Source organism: Lytechinus variegatus, chromosome 7, assembly GCF_018143015.1.
Source record: "Lytechinus variegatus isolate NC3 chromosome 7, Lvar_3.0, whole genome shotgun sequence".
NCBI lineage: Eukaryota > Metazoa > Echinodermata > Echinoidea > Temnopleuroida > Toxopneustidae > Lytechinus > Lytechinus variegatus.
The window spans coordinates 44,821,223-44,849,194 of record NC_054746.1 but is presented as its reverse complement, the minus strand read 5'-3'; the positions used below and the strand labels follow the sequence as shown (position 1 = coordinate 44,849,194).

The window sequence follows — 27,972 nt, the reverse complement described above, 5'->3', positions numbered from 1 at the left end:
GTAGGGGTTCTTCTAGAGCTATAAATTTGTTCATTGATACTTTTAACATTACAGATTTATCTTTTAACCTTTTTTGGTAATGATCACAAGGCACTTTACAAAGTCTTAACACATACATGTTACTGATGAAATTATATAAGCCCTCTGTATAACATACAAAATAAAATGTACACATTTTCTGACATCAACATCTTATACTTAATCATAGTCATGCATCAAAAATCATACACATCTTTTGTAAATTACCAATGATCATCAATATGTTTGCTAGGATCAAATAATGAAAACCTAATCTTTTCAGAGACTCAACAACTACAGGTATATACAGTAAACTTGCAGAAGTTGACCTTTACTCGAATATGTTTATACTAGATTATGCCAAACAAGTGTTATATACAACTTCCGAGTCAAATCTCTCCTTCTCCTTGAACAGATAATACGCTGTTACCATGGCAACAGTTTCCAAAACATGGAAAAAATGGCTTGCCCTTTTTTCCCCAAGACCAATGTGTGAGCTAAATTCATGAGAATTAGATAAAATAGATGAAGTAGTTTGAACCACAAGATTTTACCTATTTTTTACAAAAATGTACTATTACCATGGCAACATGATTTCCCTTGAGAAATTGGTATGGGAAATTTTAACACATGTGAAAAATATGTCTTGTACATCTTTACCCCAAAGACCAACATGTGTTCCGAATTTGAGAATTGGCTAAAAACTGAGGAAGTGGTTTGACCAGCATTATGTGCAAAACTGACCACAAGCCCGACTGCTGATTCCCAATTTCAAACTTTCTTTGGCGGGCTATACAAAGAGGGAGAGAGGGGAAGTCATCAAAGACAGATTCTTTGAATTAAGAATGGCAATTTAAATGAATATTATTGGTTAAAATTCAACCATCTTTCAATTATTTCATTATTTTCTTTATATCATCCGTTCATAATTAGATTTCATTAAGCCATGCCTTTATTTCAACAGTTCAATGTACAGGGAGAAAACATTCTTTGGTTATTCATTTCTTTTGGTGTATTTTATACAAGCCATGCCTTGGCTTTCTCATATACACAATTTTCCAATCAATCAAATAGTAAACACAAGTCTTCATTTCCCCCAAATTAAATTGTCATGATCTGAATACTAAAAAAGAAAGATATTTTTAATGATTTTAATTATTATACACAGCAGAAACACAGATGTAAATTTCTGTGATTTAGACATCTGAGAGGATATGTTCAAGGTAGTGTAAATTTGCCAGTTATAGCATGTATAACAGGAGTAAATTACAATTATAATTGGCTGGAACCGAGCATTGCGATAAGCAGAGGAAATCCATGTAATACAGTTACGTCTTTAGGGTCCAGCTAATTAATATATACATTACATCAAATCACATTCCTTTCCTTTTCCTAATTCAACAGAAGTCAGACCACAAGAGTGATGAACAAAAGTTGCACTATGGTATCTTTGCTATCCAATGATTGGTTACTTCTAAAGAATCCTTGATTTTGATTGGCTGTTGAGCGATAGTACCAAGGTAGTTACCATTGTTACCAATGTAACCAATATACATGTATCTTTTCTATGGTCCGGGGAGAAGGGCAAAGTTAACCATATGAGACAAGGAGACTACACATGACAAAATTATATATCTAATAGGCATAAACATCTCTTCAACTTATGGTAATTAAGAACACCAGTTGATAGGATTCCAATTAGTGCTGATATCATTTGGAAAATATATTTTAAAACAGGATAATTAAATCAGTGAACATGTTTATCCCCAACTGGAGAATGACTCAAATTCGACATGGTATTATATCAATTAATAGATCCCTGCCTTTCAAGAAATCCCATGATTTATAATTGAGGCTATTTTACTGGTGGTCTCAATATATTTTATTTACAGAGATTGACTCGCTTGCAGGCTAACATTATATCTGGGTAAATTACTTAATGACAAGGAGATTAAGAAACTGAAAGGAACAGAGATATTTTTATATTTCATAGCGATGATCATAAGACAAAATATATTTTCATCAAATGAAAATTTGCAATAAAAAGTGGGTAAAATTCAGGATATCAAGAACATGTACAAGTATGTAGTCCTTTTTGGGGAAATTATGCTTGTCTTAAAGAGAAAACATCAATACACCCAGAGGGTTCAAAAGACATATTCTGAATGAAAAAAAAGTCATTTTATTTGTCCATGCAGCATACAACCTCAGCATATTCCAACATAAAAAGTCCCCCAAATAAAAAAAAAAGACATTTGATTATGAGCAAGAAGTAAATACACCAATGATTCATGAATCAAATTGGGAAAATAAGTTATAAATATATCCACATCCATGATTAGAAACCAAAATTCTTGATAACATAAAAAAATGAAAAATATTCAATTTCGAATGTCAATCTTGAAAAGGAAATAAGACAATTCTATGCAATGTATATTACACAGTAACAAGCTAGAAATGAGACACAATCTTCAAATAAAAATTCTGATAAAAAAGGATATAATTATGATCCTGTTTGAGATTACTTCTTGGGCTTCAAACGGAACCAGTTTTGTTTCTTACTATTGAGTCCAGAAGAAAGAGAATTCTTGTTTGATCTGTGACAGATACCATTGCTAGCGACCTGACAATCTGCTCCAGGTGGTTTCTCTTGTAGCTGATTACCTTGCCGATTGGGAAGTGAACTGATCTGCTTTCTATTACTCACTGAATTCCTTATTTCAGGATTGGCAAGTTGTTTTGAGGAATTAGGAGTATTATCAGTAGCATTCAGACCCTTTCTCTGTTCAGATTCAGAGTTTCCTTTGATATCTTCAGACCTTATCTGCTTTTCACTTTTCGAATACCTATCAGGAGACTCCTTATCCAAAACAAAAGAATAGGTTTGTGTTGGCATGTGTCTAGTAAGGGATGAGCCACTCACAAAGTAGCTCAGTGTTGTAGAATAATTTCGGTCTGTGTAGATGTGCCTATTTGCTTCAATGTATGCTTCAACTTCCTCCAGTGTGGCCAGCGTCTGTGTAGATTTCATTTGATTTTGCACTCTTTTTGACCATTTCTTCTTGAATGATGGAAGTTCTCTTTCTGGAAGGCTCATATTATATGTCTGTGTTCTGACACTGTTCTTTGGTTCTGTTCTTCCATCCTGTGATCCTGTCACAATGATACTTGGTTCCCTGTACCATTCTCCCATTGCCTGGATATGAGCCTCAACTTCTTCCACTGGTATTTCTGTTTGACAGATACGATGAGCTCTTACTGAACAAGGGAAATCGCCCGTGCTAGGTGATGGAACTGCTGAAAGGATGGGTGAAAGGTCGTGAGGACTCAACTTTTCAAGAATCGAAGGCGATTTACTAACACATCGCTTCTTCACCATTTTCTGTGGTGTTCTTGAAGGTCTTTTGGAGTCCCCTTTATCATGCTCAATGGGTGGGTACACAGGCTTGACTTCATCTTCCAAGGAGGGTGATAATTCCAAGTTGTAAGTCTGGGTTCTCATATCACAAGTTGCTTTTATTTGTAAAAGGCTTGGTCTGGGTATCACAAAACATGGTTCCAAATAGAGTTTTCCTTTTGAAGCAACATAGTCCTCTACTTCCTTGACCGTTGCATATGTCTGAGTAGATGAGGTACAACTTTCCTCTCTAGCTGGTACATCTTTCTGGAGAGCGACTACACTGCCTTTTAATTCATCTGCTTTCGCAAAAGTTGACTGTGTTGTATCTGATTCAAACCTCCTCTTAGCTTTCTTAATACTTCTGTCAACTACATCCACCAATAATTCTTCCTCACCAGGCATCTTCCTCTTCTTTGGTGACTTTGAAGTTTTGTCAAATGCATTAACAAGTTTCTTGCGTGGGCTTTCTCTCTTTCCAGAATAAGCAATTTCCATAATTTGTTTTCTAGGCCTTCCCATCTTTTTCTTAATCTCAGAAGTATCACTTGGTTGTTTGCTAGGACTTTCTTTCATATCAGAATCTGAGACATCCGCAACTTGTTTTCTCTGCCTTCCCATATTTTCTTTAATCTCAGAAGACCTTGGTATCTTTTCTGACTCAGCATCCTTTCTAGGCCTTCCCATCTTTTTCTTAATCTCAGCAGTATCACTTGGTTGTTTGCTAGGACTTTCTTTCATATCAGAATCTGCGACATCCGCAACTTGTTTTCTCTGCCTTCCCATATTTTCTTTCATCTCAGAAGACCTTGGTATCTTTTCTGACTCAGCATCCTTTCTAGGCCTTCCCATCTTTTTCTTAATCTCAGCAGTATCACTTGGTTGTTTGCTAGGACTTTCTTTCATATCAGAATCTGCGACATCTGCAACTTGTTTTCTCTGCCTTCCCATATTTTCTTTAATCTCAGAAGACCTTGGTATCTTTTCTGACTCAGCATCCTTTCTAGGCCTTCCCATCTTTTTCTTAATCTCAGCAGTATCACTTGGTTGTTTGCTAGGACTTTCTTTCATATCAGAATCTGCGACATCCACAACTTGTTTTCTCTGCCTTCCCATATTTTCCTTAATCTCAGAAGACCTTGGTATCTTTTCTGACTCAGCATCCTTTCTAGGCCTTCCCATCTTTTTCTTAATCTCAGCAGTATCACTTGGTTGTTTGCTAGGACTTTCTTTCATATCAGAATCTGCGACATCTGCAACTTGTTTTCTCTGCCTTCCCATATTTTCTTTAATCTCAGAAGACCTTGGTATCTTTTCTGACTCAGCATCCTTTCTAGGCCTTCCCATCTTTTTCTTAATCTCAGCAGTATCACTTGGTTGTTTGCTAGGACTTTCTTTCATATCAGAATCTGCGACATCCACAACTTGTTTTCTCTGCCTTCCCATATTTTCTTTAATCTCAGAAGACCTTGGTATCTTTTCTGAGTCAGCATCCTTTCTAGGCCTCCCCATCTTTTTCTTAATCTCAGAAGTATCACTTGGTTGTTTGCTAGGACTTCTTTTCATATCAGAATCTGCGACATCCGCAACTTGTTTTCTCTGCCTTTCCATATTTTCCTTAATCTCGGAAGACTCGGCTTTCTTTCTAGGTCTACCAATATTTTTAGCTGTACATTCTTGACTTTGATTATTTGCCTTACTTGTTGCAATAAGATGCATTCTCAAAGTAGTAGATTCCTTTGAACATGATAATGGGCTGTCAACTTTTCCATCTTTTTTTCTTCTTTTAACACTTGAGCAAATCTTTGGCTTCCACACCTTGTTCATGCTTTCAGGAGAGATTTGAAAATCAATATCTTGTGTACTCTTTCGCTGTTTAGAATCACTTCTGGAGATTGAAGGTGCTTTTTCACCATCCGATTTTCTGTTGATGGCAGCATGTGACTTTTTCCCAAACACAGGTGAGGGTTCCTGACACTCATCAGGTTTGATTGATGTTTCATGGGTAATGCCATTGTTTGATGTACTTTTCCAGGGACTCCGCATGTGTGAACAGCAGTACTTCTTCTTGCGTAAATCTTTTGATAGATTTGGCCCCATGGTATCCATTGAAAAGCCAATATCTGTCTTTCCTTGGGCCAATGTTGGACTTTGCGATGAGTGTGTAGGTTTTGGTTCCTTTCTAGTGCTTCTACTCATTCTTTCTTCAGAATTTAAGAGAACCTGGACATCATCCTTTGCTTCTTTCCACACATCATCTCCTGTCCACAATTTTAAGAGTTCATTTTTAGTTCTTCTATATTTTGAAGATTGAACTGATCTTTTTAGTTCCTCTTTCAACAAACTTCTGCACATCTTTTTTGTTTGAGACTCTGCTTCTAAACTTGTAAATGCAGTCTGGTTAACACCTGAATCCATTACACCTTCAGCCACTGCTGACTTTTGTGGAGTGGTTATGTAGTCTGTCTGTCTTCCATCAGATTTTTCGTTGTTTTTCATTCCCTGTGTCAATTGAGGAAATTCTCTCTGATATTTTAACTGCTGATTGTTTTTCTGTGATATGATTTTACCATCACCCATTTCAGGCAATTTTGCAAGCTCTGTACTGAATAACTCGCCTTCACTCACATCGCCAAGGACCTTGCTGGGAGCAGGCTCTATGTTAGGAGTTACACACATCACATTGTATGTCTGCGTATATCCACACCTTAGTTTGCCATTTTGGATGAGTGTAGAAGACAGATTACCTGGATCTCTGTAATGTTGACTCATGGATGCAAGATAGGCTTCAGTTTCATTTATACTAGCAGTAGTTTGTGATGATCGATCAATCAGCTGTACGTGTCTCCCTACATCTTGCAAACTTAAGTTACTCTTACTGTCAGCTGACGTGGTAGAAGTTTTGTCAGAGTTTAAATCAATATTAGACCTCCTGTGGATTTTACTAGGGCTTTCATTAACTTTATTATTATCCTCTAGTTCGTCCTCTGTTAACAATAAAACATCAAGCTGGGCACCTTTCTCATTTCTATATAAACCACTGGTAGTTTTATCAGGAAATTCCCTATCACCATACTCACTCTTGCCTCCACTGCTCTCACATTTTGCATCATTATCTATAGAAAAGATTTTGAGCAAGCTTTTCCTTGACTTTCTCTTTTGACAAGCTTCCTCTGTACCAATATTACATGCAGTGTCAATTCCTGTTACACTGCTTTCCATCTTTTTGGAGGAATGAGGTGAAATTTCATTGCAAGTTGGCTTCTCCATTTGTGAATTTCCATTTCTAGATCCTTCCATCAAACCACTCAACGCCTGGTTTTGTGTCCCTGACCTTTTAGAAGAATTTTCAACTGACGGCCTTGAATGTTTTGGTGAGCATCGATCAAGAACTGTCTCTGCTGAAATGAGCTTGGTTGATGGCATTCGATCCTTGATTATGCAAGGGGATATGGACTGCTTTCCAACTTTATTTGCAGAGAAACTGATTCCCTTGAGACCATGTTTCTGTGCTTTGTTACGTGTCATTCTGGCATCTTCCTCAATTAACTTGGACATATCATCTCTGAATTCCTTCCAGGTTTGATCATCTTTCCAAGCAGTCAGAATTCCCAAGGAATTTCTCTTTTTCCTCTTCACACTGGATGACCCTCTACGATTCACATTCATTTCACCTGTTTCTTTGATTTCATTAATGGATGCAACAGATGATTCTGCTTCACCAGAATCTTTCTTTCCTGTTGCACATGCACCATCTTCATCATGTATTGGGTCTAATTCGTTACTCTTCTTAGAGGAAGTCAGAACAGGATCATCTGGCATTTCAATGCCTGTGGTATCAATGTTTGTAATTGGGGTGGATTTTGCCCGGGCATCTTTGTTTATGACACTTCTTGTTGTCCTCCCATCAACTTGAATAAGGCTGACCAGATCACCTTTTGCTTCTTTCCATGTAATATCATCCTTCCATGAAGTAAGAGCATGTAGCTCTTTGGATCCCTCTGCTGATACTGTCAAATTTGTTGGCTTGTCTGGTTCCTGTCGTTTATCACTCTGCTTGTTGCATGATATTGGATGGGAATTCTTAGCAGGAGCATCACTGGCTGATATTTTCTGCTTGACCATATACTTCTGATTTGTTGATCCTTTTGGTTTTTTCCATTTGCCAGTAAATGAATCACGTTTCGGGGTGCGATATCTATGACATGATTGATGTAGGGAAGAAGGTGAATGAAGGGCAAGTTTCTGTTTTTTAGGCGATGGAGAGCATAGCGCTGCATCATCTGCCAACTTTGTTCCATCTTTTTTCAAAACGCTCCTTGTTGCTCTCCCATCAATTTGAAATAGATGAGCAAGATCATGCTTTGCTTCTTTCCAAGATGTGTCATCCTTCCAAGATGTCAAATCTTTCACCAAATTGCTTTGCACATGCCGTAGGCCTTCGATAGATAATGCAATGACAGGGCTTTCACTTTCCTCTGATGAATTAACAGCAGCCCTAGCAGGTTCAGAATCACCATGAGAGTCAACCTTGGGAGATGCTAAGCTTTGACCATTAGATATACTTTGGGGGTAAACAATTGGTTTATGACTGATATCAGGACAGCTTGCATTGATCTTGTTTTCTTTTCTCTTTGCTGGTGTTGACCCATCTTTCTTCAAGGCATTCCTTGTTGCTCTACCATCGACCTGTGAGAGTAAGGAAAGATCTTGCTTAGCCTCTTTCCAGGTTGAATCATCCTTCCATGATGTCAGATCATTCAGCAAACGTTCACCTTTTTTTCTTTTTTGTCGTGTACAGTTTGATGGTTTTATTTGCGATTCTACTTCCTGTGAATGAGAAATTGGTAATTTCATTTGATCAACATCTGCATCATCCTCATTGGACAACGTGCTCTCAGCATTGCATGATTTACTGGAAAGTGGTAATTCCTGAGCAATCTCTTCTCTGCTCAAACCACCAGCTTTTCTTTCTTCTCCTGTAGTTTTCGAAGGTGTTTTCGCAACATTCTTCAAAGCACTTCTTGTAGCCCTACCCTCAACCTGAAATAACTGAACAAGATCCTGCTTGGCTTCTTTCCATGTTGTGTCGTCTTTCCAGGACGTTAGAGAATGAAGCAAGTTCTTAGTTTTGACTGGAATGTTTTCTGTGTCTACAGGAATTATTTGTTCCTTAATCTCTTTAGAGAGCGGTAAAGGAGAGTTAGATTTTTGGAGAGAGGAGGCATGACCATTGTTGTTCTTGGTATCAGATTGTTTATTTGGAAGAGGTAATTTCTGAACATTGTCTTCTGTGCTCAAACCACGGTCTTTTCTTTCCTCTCCTGTAGTTTTAGAAGGTGTTTTCGCAACATTCTTCAAAGCACTTCTTGTAGCTCTACCGTCAACCTGAAATAACTGAACAAGATCCTGCTTGGCTTCTTTCCATGTTGTATCATCTTTCCAGGACGTTAGAGAATGAAGCAAGTTTTTAGTTTTGACTGGAATGTTTTCTGTGTCTACAGGAACTATCTGTTCCTTGATCTCTTTTGAGAGCGGTACAGGAGAACTGGATTCTGGAGAATCTAAACAGGAGGAAGATTCAAGAAAGGCATGTGAGTCCTGTAGCTTCTCTGATAGGGTTGAATTATGAAAGCCATTGCTGTCATTCAAGGATGCTTGTGTTTCCTGGCTTTCCCCTGAACTGGCTGATGCTTTAGATGGTGACCTCCTCCTCCACAGGAAAGATCCAACTGAATCCAGGATTCTGCTACCCCAGCTCAATTTCACAGATGACTGGTTGCTAGTACAATGATTAACATTTGTTTGTGTTGACATATTTCCAGGAGCAGATTGAAGGATATCACCATTTTCACTTAACAATGATGATTCTTGTGCTCCAGTCTCACCTGCAAGGCTACAAGAATTAAGATCTAATTTCCTGGCCTTCTTGTACTTCAATTTATTACTATTCTTGCTATTCTTGCTCTTCTTGGATGAGCTGGCAGCTGGAGATAGAGATGGCATGCTGAGATTTTGAAGATTTATGTTTTGAGATGGGGGTTCCAGGGTCACGTAGCAATCTAACTGTGGAAGCAGTTCCCTGCACTTGGTAACAGATATTTCTCGGGAACTGCCTTGCCCAGACTTTCCCCACTCATATGTTGGTGACAATGACACTCTAGGAAACTTCATAGTTTGAAAGGGTGTAGATTTTGGAGAACTTGAAAGAGAAGATTGTTGAGTAGACACAGGTGATAAAGGTGGAATGATTGGGGTACTGCTCTGTTTCATCTTCTTTACAGGTCTGGGTGTTGTTGGGGGAGGACGTGGACGCTTCCCTTGGGATCTAATGGCTGACCTTGCTCGAGTGCCACTCTGACCTGGGGTTCTATTCTGCTGTGTTCCAAGGGAAGATGATTTTGAAGTATCATATCCATCATTAGCAGCATTTTGCTCCATAAAACCTGAAATAAATATAAAGTATAAACAAGTTCAAATAAATGATTCAATAACTCATTCCATAACTCATCTATTGGCATTAACTACATTTCTAAAGTAATTTTCTTTGCAAGAATATGATATTCTAGTCCCACAAGTAGACATCCAGGTGCAGTACAAGGCCCTAATTTGCATCTCATTAACGCCCCCAGTACTTTAGATTCTCAAAGAATTTCTCATACACATCGACACCTGGCCGATCCAAATAAAATCTTGTCTTTCTTATTGCGGCGCTTCGGTGGCCTTTCATGTGCTGAAATTTTCATGAATGTAACAAGAAATATTACATTACATTTTATGAGATTTTATATTTCAATCAAGGCTCACCCCTCTATCATTTGATGACACAACAGTAGCGCAAATCCCATGCTCATGGAAAGCATATACACATATTCATGAAGCTTCATTTATGATTGGTGACAGTGTTCGCTTGCTGGTCTTTAATTTTGAGAGAAAAATCAGTTTTGCATAGGCCTTTATAACACAAATGGGACTCGGTGAAGAGCGAGAAATGACATCAAATTATCTCATGCAACAGTGAATGCTCTGAACATCTCAGAAATGCTCTAAATCTCAGAACATACTCAAATTTGAACATGTGGGACCGTAGCAAGGATTTAAACAAAACATGTATACATGAGGATTAATTCGACGTTGATTTTAGAGTGTATTTTTATTGACATAACCATGATAAAAAGGTGAATCTTAGGTGAGTTTCAGCTTGGATTTCTTTCATTTTGGATGTAAATATTCTCCCCAAATTTTCACATTTTTATCCTTACTATAAAAAAATTGGACTAGTGAATGGTTTAAAAATTTATAACTACCTTTATTATGTAAGTTTCCATACCAATAATAATAGTAATGATCATTGGCTGCGGAGCTGCTCCGCCGCCAATGGTAATGATAGAGATTTTGGCTTCAAATTTAGTTCATTGATACTCTATTTGGCTTCACATGTTTATGCGAATCACATGCGCCCAGCAATGATCGTGAGGCAGGTAATTGGGGTATAGGGCTGTGCCTGCATTCATGTCAGTAAATTGAGCTTGACATCAACTGAAATGGATCTTTGGGTGTCAAAAATGAAGAGATTATTCCTTATTTTCTTGATAGTTTCCAATTAAATCAAAATAATTTCAAGCAAATATGGAAAATAACAATTTTATATATGTAAAGATGTGAAATGTGAAATTTTAGAAACCTATGGGGAAGGTTTTTGCTTCTGTCCCCCTGCCAATTAACCTTTTCTGCCCGTTTTCAAATAGCGTTTTAAATGTTTTTCAAAATAAATATGATGACTCAGGCCCGCTTTCCAATCATGTTTAATTGTCATCATACCATACTAGATATACAATGGGTATAAAACAAATGTTAAAACAAATGTTATAAAATGAAATACCCTGAAGCCTCTTCCACATCTAAATATAGGTACAAGCCTTCTTAAGCAAATGGCAATGTGACTGTTGACTAAGGTATTCACTTCAGTGAGCATCACTTACTTTATAATATCATGAAAAATAACTTGCAAATGAAAGTGGAGATTGATTTGATGTTTTTCCTTTCTAACTTTTCTCCTTGCCCTACAACCCCCCCCCTGAATGCCAAGACCACCGCAAGATCTGTTTTACATGCAGCCATAAACAGAGTAAAATAGTATTTTTTAATTGCTTTTATTCCTTGAGGGTATGCTTGAGAGAGTGTATAGAACTACACAAAACGAAATGAAGTCAAATTTTGCAGAAAAGTAGATCGAAATCTGTGAAAGATATGATGGCCTGGCGAAAGATAGGGGTGACTTATAAAAATATTCCTTTTGTTTATATATATATATATACATGTATATACCTTAAAGGTCAAGTCCACTCCAGAAAAATGATGATTTCAATAGAGAAAAATCAAACTAGCAAAACGCTAAAAATTTTATAAAAATCTGTTGTAAAATAAGTTATGACAATTTAAATTTTCGCATATTTTTCACGAAACAGTTATAGGCACATCTCAGTGACATGCAAATGAGACAGCCAGTGATGTCTATCTCTCACTTTTACTTTTGGTTTTTGTATTGCTTGAATTATATTTCCTTTTTTACAACAAGAACCAACTTCGCTGATGTGGCTTACACAAAACGAAATGAAGTCAAATTTGACTGACTTGATCAACTTGACTGAACCATATAGTATCAAAACAATGCTGATTCCACATGTTCAGGGAGGAATAAATCTCTGTTACACTTGACAATGAGAAAATAAGAATATTTCATGTAATCAAATACAAAGAAAAAATGAGTGGATGACACCATCAGTCTCCTCATTTGCAAACCGACCAAGATGTGCTTATAACTGTTTTGTGAAATTAAGCGAAACTTTAAAACGTCATAACCTTATTTTACATCCGATTTTGATGAAATTTTCAGTGTTATTCTTGTTGGATTTTTCTCTTTTTATCCAAATCAACTATCCGTTGGGGGGGACTTGTCCTTTATCAAAGGATAAAAATGTAAGAATAGATGACTAAAAAGATTTTTGATTGATTGTTAGACAAAGACCCACAACCAGATATGTCTACCATGCATAATTTACAGGACAATTACTCATTTGGGTCATTCAAGAAAAAATATGAAAATCCAGCCCCCCCCCCTTATCAGTGGGATCATCCAGGGCCCTGTCTTACAAAGAGTTACGATTGATCCAGTCAATCTCAAATATATGGAAATCCATAAATTTTTTAAATTTTTTTTTTTCTTCAGGAAATTTGCTCATTGTCCATTGGAAACAAAGAGAAGCATACTGACTTATCAAGAAAACAGAGAACGTATGAATAGAAGTCATTTCTAACAAATATTTTGAACAAACATGTTGATGTTGCGATTGATCTGATCAAGCGCAACTCTTTGTAAGGCAGAAACACGATATCACTTGTTTTTCCAATCTGGCTCATGTAGAGTTCTCATGCTGTGCGATTATAAGAGTAATTTATTATGTCATGCAAGAAATGGTTAATAAGTTAAAATATGGGGGGGGTGGACATACATTAAGGTTGTTTCTTTCATTTCGTTACTATAACTGATTTTTGTTGTTGTATACATACCTCTGGTGAAAGTTGAAGTACAATCCTTACATGCCCAGTCATCTAAAGCACTTAGTAATCCACCACAAGACACATGACACCCAGCTGAACCGCATAGATCACATAGTACAATTTCCCATTGACTGAGATGGAAAAAAATAAATCAAATTGAACAAAAAATATCAAGAGGAATACATCAATTGAATAAATTCTTTGGTTTTCTGGATCATATTTAAGAACTTCCAGTCAAATGGCAGTCCCTTTACTCTGCATAGTACAACATACATGAAATGCACTCTGTCATTACTACAGTACTCTTGGTTGATAGGTAATGGGGTGTACCTGTAGTATATTTGTTTTTTTTTTATATCCTTTGAAACAGAGTATTGAATTTTATTACTTCTAAATCTAAATCAGAATAAAAGTGAATGAAAGACAACCTACCCTGATTGTGTAGAATACTTTCTGCCTTTTGGACATCTACATTTACTGACATCACATTGGTTGTGTCTCTCATATAGTTCTTGGTATGCTGAACTTCCAAATTCCCAATCAGCATCCCTGGAGACAAAAACAAAGACTATCAATTATATATCATTTGAAAAGGGTCATATCCTAATAGTACTTTTGTCTATTTAACAGATAGGATCTAAAATATAAACAAGTGGAATGCCTCTGGCCATCTCACCTGCATCACGCGGTTCAATATAGCAGCAGTGCTAAATTTGTAAACTACTCTAACTCGCACAAGATGTTCAGTGATACATGGTTACTCTTATGTCCACTTTTTATGAACTAGACTAATAAACTTACAGAGATATGATGGTTATTCAACAAAAAACCCAACATGGCCAAAGTTCGTTGACCTTACATGACCTTTGACCTTGATCATGTGACCTGAAACTCGCACAGGATGTTCAGTGATACTTGATTACTCTTATGTCCAAGTTTCATGATTCAGATCCATAAACTTTCAAAGTTATGTTGAAAATCAACAAACACCCCAACATGGCCAAAGTTCATTGACCCTAAATGACCTTTGACCTTGGTCATGTGACATGAATGTTCAGTATTACTTGATTAACCTTATGGCCAAGTTTCATGAACTAGGTCCATATACTTTTTAAGTTATGATGTCATTTCAAAAACTTAACCTCAGGTTAAGATTTGATGTTGACAAAAAACATGCATTGTAGCAAATTCACTTCATGCAAGAACGAAAATGAGGAAATCCAGACGTCCACATCTCAAGTTTTTATTACACATAATTACAGTGTTTGAAAGTCAAATATTGATTAAAGAGAGGCAGTTAATGGTAAACGTTTGTTAATATCACAGAATTTGAAAAGAAAATTACATGCTTATACAATTTTAATGGCAAAATGATCTAATTTGTAATTAAATGTTCATGTTGTACACTAACTAGACAAGGGTAATAATATGCAGAACTACAAACATTATTATTCACTTGGAACATGAAAATCCATATGCATTTTCCAGTTCCTGGCATCCATTTATAAGAATGCTGCATTCCATCTGATAAAACCTCTATTATTTCTGATTTGACAAAGTCTTAAAAAGTCATTAATATATTAATAGAATATATCAATTTCCTTACTTTTCTGGTAAGTAGATGCCAAATTTCTTCATTTCATCTTGAAACTCATTCTCATTGTTACAGATGGCACATCGGAAGAAGTAACCAGCACTCAAAGCTTGCATCTGAAGACACATAAACAATTAGTTTTTTTTTTATTTCTTTACTATCATCCAATTTTGATAAAACCAACTAGAGCCCCATTGCATAAAATATTTACTTTGCATTCCAATGATAACTGGTAACGATGATCCACAGCCAATCAAAATCAAGGATTCCATGCAAGTTACCATTGCATGGCAAAGTTACCATAATGGTAACTTTTATGCAATGGGGCCCAGAAAGTTTTTTTTTTTTTTTTGGGGGGGTTAAACCTTCTGAAATCCAATTTAAAGAGCTTCATTAAAATCATGAAAAGATATTTGAACAATCTTGGTCACATTTGACACTCGTGGCCCTTTCTATTGGAACCCAATGAGTAGGATGTCTACCCATTCCAACCTACTGCCATTCATTTATTACAACATGTAGTACTATTGATGTCTGAAAAATAAAGACTCATTCACAATATCAATCATGACATGTACTACATCCTCATCCAAAATCATTGAAGTTTTAATGAAAGAATATTTTGATAGAACACTATACCAGGCATGGCGACTCATTGGTAGAGCACCTACTACATTAAAGGAAACCAAAACCCAAGAAGAGAAACAATCTTATTGGAAAGAGTAAAATTAGAGGAACAATTTTAAAAAAGTTCTCTTCTTGGGTTTTGGTTTCCTTTAATGGTAGATCCTGATCACTTACAAAGTCATAACAAAGACCTTCTTACCAGGAGATCAGCATACAAAAATAAATAAATGTATGTTAGGCAGGACCTACTGGAAAGTTGGCATAGCTAAATAATCTACCCCAGGTGTTATTATGTAACCCTAAGTATTAATCAATTCAATGTTTATTACAAACACGAGTCGCAGCCAAATGGCTGATTTGGTCATGTATACAAGGTACAAACAATTAAAAGACTCATTACATATTTCAAACATTAACAGTAACCCTTTTAAAAATGGCATGAGAAATATTTATATAGTTTATAAGGCAAGAATACTTAGGCAATGAAAATTAATATAAATGTAAGATGAGGAAGTGGTAAACTAAAAATAAAAACAAAATAAGCAAGTTGCAAAAGATCATTAAAAACATATGGATATTGAATAAAATTGTTGATTTCGTCACTCATTAAAATACTTGATATTGCAAATACTTATGGTATTGCTTTCAAATGAGTAATGGGTATATTCAGGAGATCTATGAAATATGGTATGGGGCTATTTCAAAATTGATTTGTTTTACATTATCGCGCAGTCCAAAGCTGGAGTTCACTAACCTGGACACATTGTCTATGGAGCCAAGTACCTTTGCAGCATGGTGTCTTGAGTACACTATTGCTTGGTGTGGTCTCTACAGGTTCCATACATATTGGACATGTCCCTTTACTTGGTGAGCAAGAGGAAGGTAATACCTTCTGAACAGGACGATGCTTAGCGCAGTAAGATCTGAGTTAATAATAACATTAATAATTTTCATTTTGCCTTTCTCATAAAGACTGGCCAGGGAGGGATGATTTGAGACACCCCCATCAGAGTTTGGCTGTTAATAACACAATCACAGTTAAAATCTGCACACAAATTGTCCGCAACTTGGTCTCCATGACTGAATAATTTTTTCACATAAACTGTTTTATCTTTCATACCTCCAGGTCCAGATATAATGGAAACCTAGCATAGTTTAAAACAATTCAATAGTTTGAATCAAATCTGACATTGTACACAAAGCTAAGCAAACCTTTGTGAATAAAAGCAATGAGATATGACAAGCGAAAAGAAAAAGTAGACCAACAGCATAATATGTTCAAAGTTGCCCTGATAAACTTGTGAAGTGATTGAAAATGACTTTTGAAGTCACTGTGATATAATTACCTCATACATGTAGCATGGTTCATGACATCACAACTAAATTAAATTGTGACATAACTAAATTATTTAGTTATGTCATGTTTGACCATGCAACTTTTAAGATAATTTGTTCCAGACTTGAAGCATATAATAGTAAGGCAATATGCAGGCTACATCTACATGTAAATACTATGATAAAAGTTACTTGGTTTAACACACCACAAAATATCTAAATGAGGATTTAGAAAAGTAGTAGGAAACTTACACAAAACTGTCATAGAATAGGTAGATTGCTTCCTCATCTACACCACATCCATAATGATAGATCTGATGACATGCCTTCACTGAGCAACCTACTGAAGCTCCTTTCTTCTTACAGTACTTACATTTCTACAGTAAAATACAATAAAGATAAACACAGGATTACAAATTTTCATCCCAAATAACTATGCCACGGGGAATAAAAACTAGTAGACTTTCAGGGCTTTTAAAAATCATAAAATCCAGCAGCAGAATGGTAAAAAAAATGTTAGGGGGGCTAAATAGGCCCACCCCCTTGGGCTAGTGGGCTAGATAGCATCTATAGTATGCAAACCTTTAATTGACCAAGTAAAGCTATGGAAATACTAGTACTGAGAAGAATCTCTCCATTTTCTTGCTTCAACTTGCCCATAACTCTATAATCCTTATGCATGGACGTATAGACACACTGTTCCTCTGTTACTCTACTGCACAACTGCAATGGGTCGAAGTAACTAAAAGTCACAAGCAGAAACAAAATGGCAGCCAGATACAGCAACTAGAGACAAGCTATTTCATACCCTCTTTTATACTAATTGAAGTTCAATGTTCTGAATCCATTTTTATGAATTGAGCATTGCTATAGTGTGTCGTGCAATCTTCAAAGAGCTTCATATCGATATTGATGGGTTTCAGTTCTGCTGAACTTTATCTGCACATGCTCATACTGAAATTGCTTTTTGTTGACTTACCAGTTTTTGTGCCCTTTTTCTCTCAGCCAAGATATCCTTGATTAAGAATCCCTCAATCCCTTCATGGCTTTCACCACGTTGACTGAGTCCACAAGCAAATAGCTGTAAACACACACAAATGTATCATTATATTAAAAAGAAAGCTCGCCATGACATCTGTTGGTGTTGTAAGGCAAGGAAAATGAAGAACCATCCTCATGAATATTTAGTGTAATTCTGAAAATAACAGCCATAGACAAATAAAATGAAAATCAAAGATAGTGGAGAAGACGAGACGACTACGCTATGCCAGCGGATAATTGTCATGAGTTCTTTATATGCTCTACAGTGAATAAATTACTCTTACTGATTAATTCCTGAGTATCATACCGACTAAATTATCTTTCCACAGTAGCTCTGACCACTTTGTTCATCATCAACCTTACAGCGAACTTGAACTTCAACCCCAAAAAATACGAGTTATGATAATTAAGCTTTCTTTAAAATTGCCATGAATACAATGAAAAATTTACCAGCATACATCCACAATACAAACTCCCATTATCAATTTAAAACTACTTTGTACATCAGAGTGATGTTTCACAAAACTGTTCGTAAGATATGCACAACAGGAACATGTTCTTATAAATATAAATACATGGATATTATTTAGAACAAGAACAGTCAAGTGTAAAGTCATGCAAAAGTTAAAATAAAAAAGGGTCTCGAGTTGTGGATTTGACTATAATGGAGGTCATAACTTGTATTTTCATTGCTTTTTTTTAATAATTACTACTCATTCTTTTAATTACTACTCATTTCATTTTTATTTGGATTCTAAGAATTAGAAATCAACACATTAATTTAGATTTCAATTTATTTCTAGACAGAAAATTCTGCATTTAGCAACATTATTAAGCACCTCATAACTAAATGTTATTTAATCTAATTTATGATACCTGTTAAACATCCATGTTTAACATAATGTTGACTGATAATTTTGAAAATTATGAAAAATAAAAATCCTAAAAAAACTTTGGATTGTTTTTTTTAAGTAGATAAGTTCTTGAGCCCTTAAGATGACCTTTGACCTACAGCTAGTGACCTGAAATGAAATTCATCTGCTGATACTTTGTAAGCATGATGAATAAGAGTGTTATGGAATAGGGGTTTATACTTTCAAAATTTTATTGAAAAACCTTGGTACAGTTTTGATATTGATACCCCATCAAGGTCAAAATTCACTGACAAAAAAAAATTTCCTTTGACATTGATCATGTGACTTGCAACTTATGTCAGATGATAAGTGATACTACTCTATTACAATTATATCAGGGTTTAATGAAATAAGTCCTAGTACGGTACTTTCAAAGCTATGACATTAAAAAATAAACAACTTAACCTTGCAGATTTCAATATTGGCACAGACACCTTTGGAAAAGCAGTACCGATAGTCTCAATCTGCTATGCAGGCCAGACAAAAATGTAGAGCTAATTCTGATATGATATCAAGAAAACTATTTCCTGTAAATTGTAATGTGAAGAATTTCAATTGGAACAAGCAAACGCCGTGAAAAACACAAATGTATCTAAGAGATTCTCACCATACAATAGTAATGAGCATAGATTCCACTTTCTTCATGGTGAAGGAATTTACCATAACGTTGAACTGATTGCTCAGAACTGTCACAGAACACACAACATCCTAAAGAATGAGAATATGAAATGTGTTTGAAAGATAAAACAAAAACGGCAAACTGGGAGATGATTTGGAATCATAGAATTGTTAATCTATTCAATGTCACATCAACTACATGTATAAATGGCTAATGATTATTTCATCATCATCATCACCACCATCATTATCTTTATTACAATCATCATCATCATCATCATCTTCATCACCTTACTTGATGCAAAATAATTATATAATTTTGACTGGCCTTGAGGGGAACATCAAATATATTGCCAGGAAAAGAATCATATTGGCCCGAGTCTTTAGACGAGGGCAATATGGGTCTTTTAAGGGCAATATATTTGATGTTCCCCAAAAGAAGAGCCAGTCAATATTTTTTATTATCATCCAAATCAGATATCTAGAGCAAAAATCGTGATAATGGTGATATTTCTTTTTAAAATAGTTGTATTGTGTCTTGTTAATATACGGGTATAGGCTCTGCACTTTACCATTATGACGTACTTGCAAGCGCTTGGATCCAGTGATGTCTTTATTATGACGTATATTGTTGGCGCGCAGATCCTTATGAAGCGTATCTCTTTATACGCATCCTCAAATGCCCGGATGTGAGACCAGGGAAAATACAAAGGTATATTTTGCGTCGTCTCTGCATGCAAAGTAAATATGCGCATTGAGACCGAGGAAAATACAAACAATATACCTACCGTTCCCGATATTCATAAAATGTAGGGCAATACGGTTTTGTAAATGACCAGCTCAGATGTCTGATACGGGTGATAATGCATTATACATCTTAATCAAATCGTCTCATTTTGTGTGTATTTCCTATTTTCATATACATACATATATATATATATATATATATAAGATATTTTCACCAAAAATAATCGTGCCATAATGATCATCACAATCATTATGATCATCATCATAGCCATGTTCATCATTTATTCTCATAATTATGATCAACTAAGATCATTGAGCAAATGTTAGAAGTAAAATCATAAAGATTAAAGACATGGGTTTATGGTTTCAGATAAATTATGAAGTCTATGTGCGTGCCATAATATAATACATGAAAATATAGGACAATGAAAGCATGATATTATAATGGAAGTGCACAAGACGTTCAGACAGAGGTTCTCTTATTTTCTACAAATCAAATGCTTTCTACACATACACATTTGTGAACAGTTGATTTATGAATTGTTTGATTTGTTCATACTTTCATTTGTACACAGTTACTGGTATTCTGGAGCATTTGGAAGTATTGGAGATTGGAAACTCAAACAACCAATTTGCTTAGATGATTCAGCTACAAGTATTAGGTGATCTGTCAATTGACAGATCAACTATTAATTTCGTACGAAATTTCTTTTTTATTTCTTTATTTATTTATTTCATTTTTCCGCCCTTTTCTTGTGACAATAAATCTTCAAATCTACATCATCAATTATCTTCAAAATATCATCAGATATGGGGACTTATCATGTCATCTGGATAAAACAGGTTCAAGGTCAAAAGGTCGTCATGACGTCATCTAGACGCCATTTTTTAAATCACATTATCAGTCATATCTTCATTGCCAATTATCAAAAATTAACAATACCCGGGTATTTACATCACATTAACTTCATGTCAAGGGTCAACTGTCCATGACATCAAAGGTCATGTAAAGTTCACGATGCGCGCATACGAGCGTGTCAAAATTAAAAAATGCGCAAAATCACTTTTTGACCAAAGTAGAGTACGAATCGGGTCATTTTAAGCATTTCAAAAATTTATGCGCGCATAACGGCACTATGGGAGATATGATTTCATGTCACATTTGACCCGAAATTTTATCATGACATCATCAAAATGGCGTCGGAACTCAAAATTCGCATTTGCTACTTATGACGTCATAATTATGCAAATTTGACTCTAATTCCATTAATATTGGTCAATTTTCGCTCAGCTTTTTGTATGTTGTAGCTGAGGGCTTACTCTATCTGATGAATAGGCTTTATTAACATTTTAAGGAACGGATTATTCCTAAAAATGTCAATTTAAAAGGGTATGTCATTTTCGCTCATTTTGTGTGGAATCTCTATGGAAAATGACTTTTTCTCAAAACTGAATTCTACATTCCTCTATTTCGCGAGCCATATCTCCACTACTTCTTGACTGTTTTCTCTGACTCTGGAGTATGTTGTAGCTGAGATTCTAAGCTATCGCAAATGTTATCTTCGTTTTCCGATCAGATGCCGGGATCATACCCGTATTTCTCTTGCTAAATTAGATTTGAGATCCTCTTAATTTGCTTATGCAAGTCTATAGGAAACAGTGTAGCTCAATTGGTAAGGCATCAGACTTGTGTCCTTAGGGTCCAGGGTTCCAGCCCAGGCCAGGGGTGAGCATGAACTTTTTTTTCTTTTCAAAATTTCACAATACGGTCCTTTATGACCATTACAATGTATATTAAATTATTGGACAATCAAAAAGAGATTAAAAAACCCTTTCAATATAACATGTACAATATGTGTATGTCCTACACTTTTTCACACAACTTTTTCATTTCCTTCTCTTTCAAGAGTATTTAACACATTCATTTCGTAAGAGAAGTTCAGATTTCATGATGATGATGATTATTGATCTCAATAAACATGCTGATTGTCTTCGTGATCAGAGACAGATCACCTAATTCCTCCTCATGAGGAATAAAAATTCTAGTTATCTATTGTTATCATTATGGTCGCAATAATTTTTTGCTGTAAAGTCATCACCATAGTTCTACTTCCCAACTAGGGACATCAATTCAAATAAACAAGCACATGTACCTTCAGGGATCAATGAAGGAGTTGGATTCACTGAGGCAGAGTCCATTTTCTACCATCGTCATCAACAATTCATTCCAGCAAGCAAATCCATGAGTCTTTGTAATCTGAAACAAATTGGCAAATCATCATAATCAGTTCAGTTATTACAATACATGCCAATATTAATAATCAACACAACAGCAGATGACAAGAATGTTTAACTTAACAGAATTATTAGGCAGTAGAGGCACTGGTCAGAAAATTGGGATTGTCCCAGTGCACAGGGACCGTCTCATTTTTCATAGATTTCTCCACACAAGAAATCTAGGAAAGGTCATTCACCTATCAAGTGCTGACACCAATCGAGTGCGCTAGTCAATGTAAACATATCAGGATTCATAACAAAGTTATTGGAAGATGGCAAGTATAGACAGTGAACTTGGGGGATTGAGGTCACTGAATCTATTTTTAGTACTCTCAATCCCATAATTGCCGCAGGTGTAAGTAAAAGAAAAACAAATTTCCCCATAAACGAGGACAATCTGAATTTATCAAGACATTACCTATTATCGGATGTACTGGAAAAATGCGGAGGTCTGCATTCGAGTTTCCAGGTCAATCTCCAAATTCTATTGAACTTCTTCCTCAAAGTTTGCTAGAACAGTGTCAGTATCCAGTGTGCATGGAGGACATGATTTAAAACTTCTTATCCTACACATATCATTCCCACTTTTCTACTTTCATTCCTACTTTTATTTTTTTATCGCATTTTGGCGATATTTTGTAACCATAACTATCCTTTTTTGCCAAACGTTGCCAACCGATATTTTTACCCATGTACAGTAGTGTTAACCTCAGATTCTAAACATAACTAGCAGTTTGGTGCATCTTTACAGTTGCCTTTTCCCTTGGTGTGTGGGAGCCTATATATTCGAGAGGCAGGCTTTAGGGGAGTAACCCTACGTAGAGTAGATGACCTTTACTCCCCAGACGCCTCCAGGCTACACGAACCATCACCTGAGGCTGAGGTATACAAGGCCATGCGTCTCTAACTTAACTGGGCGTTGTGGTGTGCGCCTGTAATCCAAGCTTTGGGGAAGTTACAAATTGATGCAGAGGTTCGAGCCCTGGTCACGTCTTTCAGATGGTGACGTAAAAGGTCAGTCCCAGACGTAAATAATCATTTCTGATTGATACACGTGTGACAAAACTCAAACACACACACACTTGCCTCAATCGTGTTCCATCGCCCAAATCTAATGATAGCACACATATTGGTATAAAAATTGTCATCACTCTAAAAATATTCACTGTATTCATTCAAAAGTATACTTTTTCTGAAAGGAAATGGCATTAAAAATGAGGTACGGTGAACTAAAGTTTTTAAAACCCCCAATAGGCCCCTATTCTTTATTTCAGACATCCATATTTTTTCTTTTTGCCCACACCATTAATTACTTACCAGATTTGTATTGCTCAGGAAATTCCCTTTCAAATTGGTATATAACTTCAGGGGATTCAATAATTTTTATTGAGGTTATTTTGATATGCAAATTTAATGTTAATTTATAATTAAATATCCAAAACCAACATTTTTCATCATTTTTTTTCCTAGTTAAATAGACCTGGAAACTTGACTGCAGGAACTGTATTTTTCCAGTAGATGCGGTATAAAGGTAACTATAAGTCATAATTAATTGTATGTGTATAGCAGTGTATTAGTATGTCAAAGGTCTAGCCCCATGAAAACCACTCATTCAATGAACAAGGTTATGGTATAACCTTGTTCTCAGTTATATCTCCATGTGTGGCAAAATAAGGGTGGCAATGTTTGGCTTATTTTCTCTTTTTCTTTGGGGTAAATGCTTGATTTTTTTTACACTGAAAGTTTCCATTACACCTATTATTCATACAACTTGACTCTTATTTAAATTTGATTCTTTAAATTATTTTTTTCTTAATCAAAAATAGAGATCAAAAAATGAAAATTTTCTTGCCATATTACTTTCCACCAATAGAGGGCGTACAAAAAAATATGCCCAAAATTCAAGTTTTTGAGCGCTCTGGTGAATACAAAAATTATTCCCAAGTTACTAATGAAAAATAAATTGCAACTGTATGGAAATTAGTAATTTTGGTCACAAAAGTGATATTTTAATGAGTTTTTAAAGTGTGTGCTCTGTACAACATTGGCATACCATTTTCCTAGGGGCCTACCTGTAGATCCCCACAGGAAGGGTGGTAGCAGTGAACAAGTGATGAAAACCAAAGATACGCATGTTAACTAACTTATATCGTACCAATCACAATATTCACAGCTCATCCCAGTATAGCTTCTGTACGAACTGCCATAGGGATTACTAAATCAAGTATCAAGAGACTTTAGTTTTAGAGTCAAATGAGTACCGCTATCGACCCCTAGCCCTACCCAGCCAATAGAGGCGCTGGTCCAAAAATTGGGATTGTCCCAGAAAACAAGGATATCCTCATAAACCAAGACAAATCGTGTCTTGATAAATTGAGACTGTCCTTGTTTATGGGGACGTTTTTTTTTCACTTCCCCCTACGGGACAAAGACAGCAATTACAAGATGGCTAAATAATTTGCAGCTTGCTGATTGGTCAAAGCGTACCACGTGATCATTCGCAAAAAGTGTCTATCCCTGCATGCCCGTGCGAATTTCGCGCACCCAAATTGTCTAACCCACGGTAAGTGCAATTTCAAAATTTTTGATATTTGATTTAGATCTTATTTCATTATTTCTTTCTCATATAAGGTGCTTAAAATTGCGTTCGAAATTACTTAGCCATCTTATAAAAGGAATAACGCATTTACCCGTCGTTTTTCAGCGATATGCAGTGCACTCGAGGTTTCTTCTTCGCATGCACACTCCACACTCGCCTCTGGCTTGTGTGGAGTGCGCATGCTCAGAAGAAACCTCTCGTGCACTGCATACTCGCTAACAACTCTGCGGAATGCGTTATTCCTATATTACGGAAATTGAGAGTGTTAAAAATAGATTCAGTGACCTCAATTCCCCCAGTTCACCGTCTATTTTTCATGACTTACCGTCTTCCAATAATCTTGTTATGAAACCTGATATGTTTACATTGACTAGCACACTTGATTGGTGTCGGCACTTGACAGGTGATTTAACTTTCCTAGATTTCTTGTGTGAAGAAATCCTTATAAAATGAGACAGTCCCTGTAAACTGGGACGATCCCAATTTTCTGACCAGCGCCTCTACTGCCAGCCAGGGCCAGAATTATCCTTCTTTATTAAAGTGTCACACTGACACTCAAAGATTCATGAAATGCATGACATGGCATACACTACAGTTGTTACTTAAGTTACACTATTTCTATTATCCCTAATAAATTTGGCTTTCATACAAATGACACCTATTTCATAACAATATTATATCGAGATATATTGTTATGAAATTGGTGTCATTTGAAAACCGAATATTTTGCTTACATGCTATTCCAATAGATCAAACACGGAATCGTGACAAGACATTATTCTCTTGTGTGATTTAGAAAATGCACAAGCGAGTAATTGAGATTGCCTCCCGAGTTGAGTGAGTTGTGTGTGGCCGTCTGAGCTGAGTGACTGCGAGATCGAGCGAGCGAAGACACGTTTTCCAAAATAAGCTTAGACATTCAAATCGTCAATACAAACAATACTTTTAAGTATAAATAATTATAATGAAAATTCATTAACATCATACATTTATAATTCCTATATTACGAGAACAAAAGCAAGAATTAGATTCAAGAAGTTACCTCATTTGAAAGCAAACTTGCCGCAAAAAAGAGAGCAAAATATGGTGCGCCACCTTGTGGTCTTTTAGTAAAGTGTCTAATGGTTCATGATGGTACATGGCCTGTTGGTTTTTTACAACACTACAAAACACTTTCTTTAGTGTATCAATCAACACAAAATATCTATATATGAGATCATGTTCAAATTTTGTCATGAAAGAGGAGGGAGGAAGCTGCCCCCTAAAAAAGGGGATATCCGGGAATATATGAATGTATACCAAATTGAGAGAAAAAAATGCATAAAAACATAATGTGGGACAAGAAATTTTTCAAAGGAGATTTAATATGCAAAAGGCAAAGGTACTGGGGAAGGGAAAAAAATTGTACGAAAGGGCAAACAGAGAAGATGAGAAAGAATTAAAAAAACACACACACACAAAGGAACAACCATAAAACACAGAAAACTGAGGAAAGAAAATAGTTCCGTGAAGCCAGGGGCATTGTAAGGAAGATAGAAAGGAAAGGAGTGAGAAAGAGAAAGTGAAACAAATGATTAGATAAAATAAAGTGGGCGAAGGAATAGTGAACTAACTAGGGCCAGCCAGGAAAAACAGAGCCTAGACTACGGTGTTAATTAAAAGTTCATGACATTGTATTACAAATTAAATATTCTCAACGTAATTCGAAATAATCCTCAGTAAAATAAATTTTAACTTGCGTTAAAAAACAGACTGGAGAAAGCCCGGAAAAGGTTACAGCAATATGCATGATGAAGCGAATTCCATAAGTTACAGTTAGTTACCAGAGCAATTTTCTTATCACACGTGGTACGTATGATATAAAGTGCAGTTGCCTACATTGTATTGTAACTGTGAACTTGATTTTTTTTAAGCATTTGCACTAATGCATTCGGGAACCACTTTCCATATTGATCCATGAGTAATCCTATAACTGTATAAAGAGCAGGGCAGGGTTGGTGCGTTTTAAACGGTGTGTTTTAAAACATGTTTTAAAACGCGCTTTAAAACACCCGGTTTTTTTACAAAAAAAACGGTGCCTTTTTAAAACACCGCATAGACTTGTGTGTTATAAATTTGCATGGATGTGATTTTTTTATACTATCATTTCTGAAGTGGTGTATTTTTTTTCTTCTAACTAAAACTCTTTTTCAACACCACTCCTCTTTCTCTTTCCCCCTTTATTCATTCTTTCTCCATTGCTTTGTCATGTTCCTCTTCTCCCTGTTCAATTGTGCCCATCAATCCATATTAAGAATATTCTCATTTTTTGGACAGGTAAAGAAACGCTATTAAAATAAGCTAAAATACATGTACATGTAATAGAAGTACTTGAGTTAAATGGAAGTGTTACACAAGCACAATAATATTTTACAAATTCTGTAAACCTGACATCATACTCTTGAGGTACACACAAAAGTTGGTATAACTTTGCACTTCATAAAGATGAAGAAAAGTACTTTCAACAGTATAAGATAATCAGCTAGCGAACCGTAACTCTAACAATTCCAGGGGAGCTTAATGGCCCCCTAAAAATGTCTATGATAAAATCCATAAACATGACAGGGCCATGCCATATCGTTCAAAACTATTTTGGGATGTATGCATGGGTATGCAGTTATGATATACACCACAAGTGCATATTAACAGATCCTGAATTGCTTAAAAATTGATTTCATGTATAAACCCAATGTGAGTTCTTGCCAAAATTTGTCTGTATCATTATTTTTACTTGTTAATGATTGGAAAATTGTCAAAAAATTCTATTAGTAATAAGAAAGTTTTAAAAATCCGTACATAAATATAAAAATGTATAAAAAAAAAACATTACCAGTAACATAAATAGACTGGGCTATTTCGTTTCCTAAGAAGACTGAGAGGGGGGCCCTATGATCTGGGCCGTCGATCGCGGGATCACAACAAAAATTGGCACACGCATTACCCATGGCATAATCTAAAAAAAACTATAAATCAAATTTTGCATAAATCTCATTGCTAATTTATGCATAATATCAAAAGTTTGCTCTTATTAACTAAACAATGCCCCTGAAATTATCATTTTTGGTTTACAGGCTCTTTATAGGAATCTGATCAAATGTTCTTTAAAAAATTTCAACATCACATTTTTTTCTGATGTATTTTATTGTTTTTTTCAATGGAAATAGTCAGGGACTATATTTTGACCATAAACAAGGTGAAATTAATT

The 27,972-nt window shown here is 35.7% G+C and overlaps 1 protein-coding gene across 2 annotated transcripts; it reads right to left on the bottom strand.

The window, feature by feature from the left end:
* Window positions 1-83: 83 nt before the first annotated feature.
* On the bottom strand, window positions 84-25,835 carry LOC121419430. 2 transcript variants are annotated; one of them, XM_041613898.1, is made up of 10 exons: window positions 25,771-25,835; window positions 22,006-22,109; window positions 19,095-19,195; window positions 17,512-17,613; window positions 16,785-16,909; window positions 15,952-16,120; window positions 14,583-14,686; window positions 13,409-13,525; window positions 12,986-13,107; window positions 84-9,861 (listed from the first exon to the last, which is right to left on the bottom strand). In XM_041613898.1, the coding sequence occupies exons 2-10, from the start codon at window positions 22,049-22,051 to the stop codon at window positions 2,540-2,542; spliced, it is 8,208 nt and encodes a 2,735-aa protein (XP_041469832.1). In that variant the 5' UTR covers window positions 22,052-22,109; window positions 25,771-25,835; the 3' UTR covers window positions 84-2,539. The 2 variants fall into 2 exon arrangements, with proteins under 2 accessions (XP_041469832.1, XP_041469833.1); XM_041613899.1 differs by lacking the exons at window positions 15,952-16,120; window positions 17,512-17,613; window positions 19,095-19,195; window positions 22,006-22,109; window positions 25,771-25,835 and having other exon boundaries at window positions 16,785-16,874.
* Between the last annotated feature and the right edge of the window lie 2,137 nt (window positions 25,836-27,972).

Coding starts and splice junctions, on each gene's coding strand:
- LOC121419430 (XM_041613898.1), bottom strand. CDS start 22,051: ATGGACTCTGCCTCAGTGAATCCAACTCCTTCATTGATCCCTGAAG. Junction 19,196..22,005: donor TCCTTCATTGATCCCTGAAG/GTACATGTGCTT, acceptor CTCATTCTTTAG/GATGTTGTGTGTTCTGTGAC. Junction 13,108..13,408: donor AAGTATTCTACACAATCAGG/GTAGGTTGTCTT, acceptor TTTCCATCTCAG/TCAATGGGAAATTGTACTAT.